A 4,416-nucleotide genomic window follows, 5' to 3' on the forward strand; every position below is an offset into this window, starting at 1 on the left:
GGGGCAAGCACTCCCGGTAACAAAAGTTTTAATGGGTAGCCTAGCTGCATGGAATATAAGGGGTCTGAACCAACCCCTGAAACAAAGTGAGGTTCGTTTGTTTATTGCTGAGAATCATTTGAGTATTTGTGCAATTCTAGAGTCTCATGTGGATGTCAATAAGCTAGATAAGATTTGCAAGAAGGTGTTCCGGAACTGGAAATGGACATCGAATGGAGGTATGTGTAATAGAGGTACGAGGGTGATATTGGGATGGAATGCTGATGATATTGATCTTATGGTTATCTCCCAATCGGATCAGGTTATACATGCTCAGGTTCTATTAAAATCAATTAGAAAGAAGATATTTTGTTCTTTTGTGTATGCGGAGAACAAGTATCAGGATAGGAGAAGCCTGTGGGCTGATTTGTGCAACTTTAAAGGCATCACTCATGATACTCCTTGGGTTGTATTGGGTGATTTCAATGCTGCATTGAATATGGAGGATTTTCTCATGGGTCCGTCCTCCCACACTATAGCTATGAGAGAGTTTTATGATTGTGTTCAAACTGCGGAGTTGATTGAAGTTAAGAGTCATGGGCTGCATTATACTTGGAACCAAAAACCAAAAGATGGAGTAGGAATGCTAAAGAAGATCGACCGTATTATGGGTAATGTCAAAATGTTAGATGTTTTTTCGGATGCATATGCTATTTTTCAGCATTTTCGTGTCTCTGATCATGCTCCTGCTGTCCTGAAATTATTTTCTATGTCTACGGACCGGCCTAAACCGTTTAAGTTTCCAAACTTTATTGTGACAAAGCCTGAATTTTGCCAAGTTGTTATGTCCGAATGGAATAAAATAGTGGAGGGTGCTACTATGTTTTCAGTGGTTATGAAAATGAAGGGCTTAAAAACTCACTTTAGGAGGATCTTACGTGATCAAGGTAATCTCCATAAAAGAGTTACCGACCTAAGAAATGAACTGGACCAGATTCAAAAACGGGTGGATGCTAACCCCTTTGATGCTGCTCTTCGGTCTTCCGAAGCGATATGTTTGCGAGATTTCAAGTCAGCGGCTTATGATGAGGAGTGTTTCTTGAAACAGAAATCTAAAGTGCAGTGGTTATGCACGGGTGATTCAAACACATCCTATTTTCATAATTGTGTGAAAAGTAAAAATGCTAAAAATAAAATCAACTGCATCAAGGATGTGAATGGGAACCAATTCGAGGGAGTTGATGTGGCTGGTACCCTACTTAATCATTATTCTGGATTCATGGGCACTGAAGACCAAGTGGTTAGTTTGGATGATGACGACTTGTTTGTCAATGTTCTTCAACCACAGGTGGCGGAGAACATGGTCAGGCAAGTTACCGATGATGAAGTTAAACAGGCTATGTTCAGCATAGGCGAGAATAAGGCTCCAGGTCCTGACGGCTACACTTCAGCTTTTTTTAAGAACGCTTGGGATGTTGTGGGTGGAGAAGTTACTAAGGCGGTGCGTGATTTTTTAACAACGGTCAAATTCTTAAGCAAATCAACCATACGATTCTAGCTTTGGTGCCAAAGATTGATACTCCAAATACGGTGCTTGACTACAGACCGATCTCATGCTGCAATGTGATTTATAAATGTATTAGTAAAATAATCACTGATCGTCTGAAGGGCAGTTTGGGGATCCTAGTGAACATAAACCAGTCGGCGTTTGTTCCAGGGAGAAAGATATCGGATAATATTCTTATTACGCAGGAGCTTATGCATAATTATCATGTGGATAGAGGTCCCCCGAGGTGTGCGTTGAAGATTGATATCCAGAAAGCTTACGATACTGTTAATTGGTCTTTTTTGGAAGCTATTTTAAACCGGTTCGGTTTTCACCAGAAAATGGTTTCATGGATCATGGCTTGTGTCACAACGGTCTCCTACTCGGTTAGCATAAATGGTGAGTTGCATGGTTATTTTACCGGGAAACGGGGCTTACGTCAAGGGGATCCAATGTCCCCGTACCTGTTCACGTTAATTATGGAGGTGCTATCTCTCATGTTACAAAAGATGGCTTTGAACTCTGCGTTCAAGTTTCATAGACATTGTTCAAAAAAGAAGATTATCAACGTTTCTTTTGCTGATGACCTGTTTGTTTTTGTAAATGGGGATATTGGATCGGTTCAGCTTATTCGGAATACATTGGAGAAATTCTCTAGTGTCTCGGGTCTTGTTCCTAGTTTGCCGAAAAGTACAATTTTCTTCTGCAATGTTCCATGTCATGTTAAAGCGGAGATTCTGGGTCTGTTGCCGTTTCGGGAGGGTACTCTCCCGGTCCGCTATCTCGGGGTCCCCTTAATCTCTACTAAACTTTCGTTTAGAGATTGTCGAGTGCTAGTGGAACGCATGGAGAGAAAGGTTGATAACTGGATGTCTAAATCTTTATCATTTGCAGGTAGGTTGCAGCTTCTCAATTCAGTTCTTGCAGCTATGTATACGTATTGGGCATCGGTCTTTATCTTGTCAATGCGTATTGTGAAGGATTTGGAAAAGAGAATGAGAAGATTTCTTTGGAACGCGGGGGCTCCTGGGAATGTTCGGTCTAAAGTCGCGTGGAAAGACATCTGTATGCCTAAGGATGAGGGTGGTCTTGGAATACGTAGTATATCATATGTTAACAAAGCCCTTATGATGTCGCATATTTGGAGTATCATAACCAGCCGGGAATCTCTTTGGGTCAAATGGATCCATTCTTACAAGTTGAAAGGCAAAAACTTTTGGGAAATTCAGAGCCGCGGTAGTTTGACTTGGAGTTGGCGAAAGATCTTATCTATCCGTCTGCTGGTTAGACCATATGTATGGATGTTGATTGGTAGTGGTTCCCAGACAAATGCGTGGAGTGACAACTGGTGCTCGTGTAGTCCGATTCGCAATTTTATCACTCCTAGGAGAATAGCTCAAGCGGGTTTTAACTTGAAGACTACTGTTGCGGAGCTTATAGACGCGAATGGTAATTGGAGATGGCCTCAAGCATGGTATGATTTATTTCCGGTGCTCATAAATGTAATGGTTCTGCCTCTAGTTCCTGATTTGGATGACAGAGTTGGATGGAAAAACGTGGAAGGGAAAATTGTGCATTTTAACTCTTGGGAAGCTTGGGATAACCTTCGGGTTAGGGATAACAAGTGGCTTGGGTGAATATGGTTTGGTATGGTCAATGCATTCCAAGACACTCGTTTCATCTTTGGTTGGTTTTAAAAAATAAGCTGAAAACTCAGGATAGGTTGGCGGTTTGGGAAGCGGGGAGTGAGACAAATCTACGACTTATGTGCTGTCCCCTTTGTAATTATGGACGTGACTCTAGAGATCACCTATTCTTTCAATGCTCTTATGCGGCGAAGATATGGAACATTGTCAAGAGAAGGATCGATATGGGGAATGTAAACGACAATTGGAACTCAATAATGGTGTGGATTGAGCAGAATGCGGCTTCTAAGAAGCTGGAACACATTGTTTGTAAGCTTGTTGTTGCGGCTTCTACATACTTCATATGGCAAGAAAGGAATAACCGGTTGTTTTCAAACGTTCAAAGGAAGGAAGAGATGGTGGCACAAGTTGTTCTTGATATAGTGCGGCTTCGTATAATGGGTTTCAAGTTTGGAAGAGACGCTAACCATAGGAAGCTTTTGGAAGCATGGCGAATAATGGAAGACGAACCGGGCTGATTTCGAGTCTAGTTTTTCTTATGTATTGCGTCTAGTTAGCTGTGTTTTTTCGGGTTGTGTTTGTTGTTTGGCAGTGTGTTGGGTTGTTTGTGTTTGTGTGCCTAGACTTGGCCTGTCAAGTCTAGTAGTGTGTGTCAACTTTTGTCACACCCTGTTCTTTGATTCTTTATAAAATTTACCGGGGTAACCCTTTACCCAAAAAAAAACGTTAAGAAGACGCGTATAGGTTACGACGTTAATTAAGCAAACCCGGTGAAGTTTACGACGCAAGGAAACGCAAAGTTGTGAGTTCATGCTCCCCCTTTTCTCTTAACTGTTTTCAGTTTTATAACTTCGGGGGTGAAATACATGTTACAAATATTTTTATGTTTAACAAATGGTATGATAATAAAAAGCACACTTGGTGAGAACGAGTACCAAGTGTGTAGTGATATAAGAATACAAGAGACACACTTGGTGAGAAACGAGTACCAAGTGTATGTGATATAAGAATGCGGGAAGCGCGCTTGGTGAGAAACGAGAACCAAGTAGGATGCGCTATGAAAAATGATGCGAGAAATCGTGTCACGAATAGGGTACAGAAGCACCAATCAACAATATACCTAGACCGCAGAACAAAAGGTTAGATCTAACGGGTACCGGGCAGCCACACTCTCGGTGAGGGCGAGTACCGAGTAGTGCTTTTGTGTCTCAGAATATACCAATTAAATGCCTAAGGTTTGGTGAC

At 41.6% G+C, this 4,416-nt stretch overlaps 1 protein-coding gene across 1 annotated transcript; it reads left to right on the top strand.

Moving 5' to 3' along the window:
- Positions 1 to 3,164: 3,164 nt before the first annotated feature.
- Positions 3,165 to 3,689, top strand: LOC110870638. The gene has a single exon (XM_022119818.1). The coding sequence runs from the start codon at positions 3,165 to 3,167 to the stop codon at positions 3,687 to 3,689; it is 525 nt and encodes a 174-aa protein (XP_021975510.1).
- Positions 3,690 to 4,416: the final 727 nt, after the last annotated feature.

Source organism: Helianthus annuus, chromosome 8, assembly GCF_002127325.2.
Source record: "Helianthus annuus cultivar XRQ/B chromosome 8, HanXRQr2.0-SUNRISE, whole genome shotgun sequence".
Lineage (NCBI taxonomy): Eukaryota > Viridiplantae > Streptophyta > Magnoliopsida > Asterales > Asteraceae > Helianthus > Helianthus annuus.

What these genes read in the sequence shown, in the direction of transcription:
- LOC110870638 (XM_022119818.1), top strand. Translation starts at nt 3,165, where the DNA reads ATGGTTTGGTATGGTCAATGCATTCCAAGACACTCGTTTCATCTTTGG.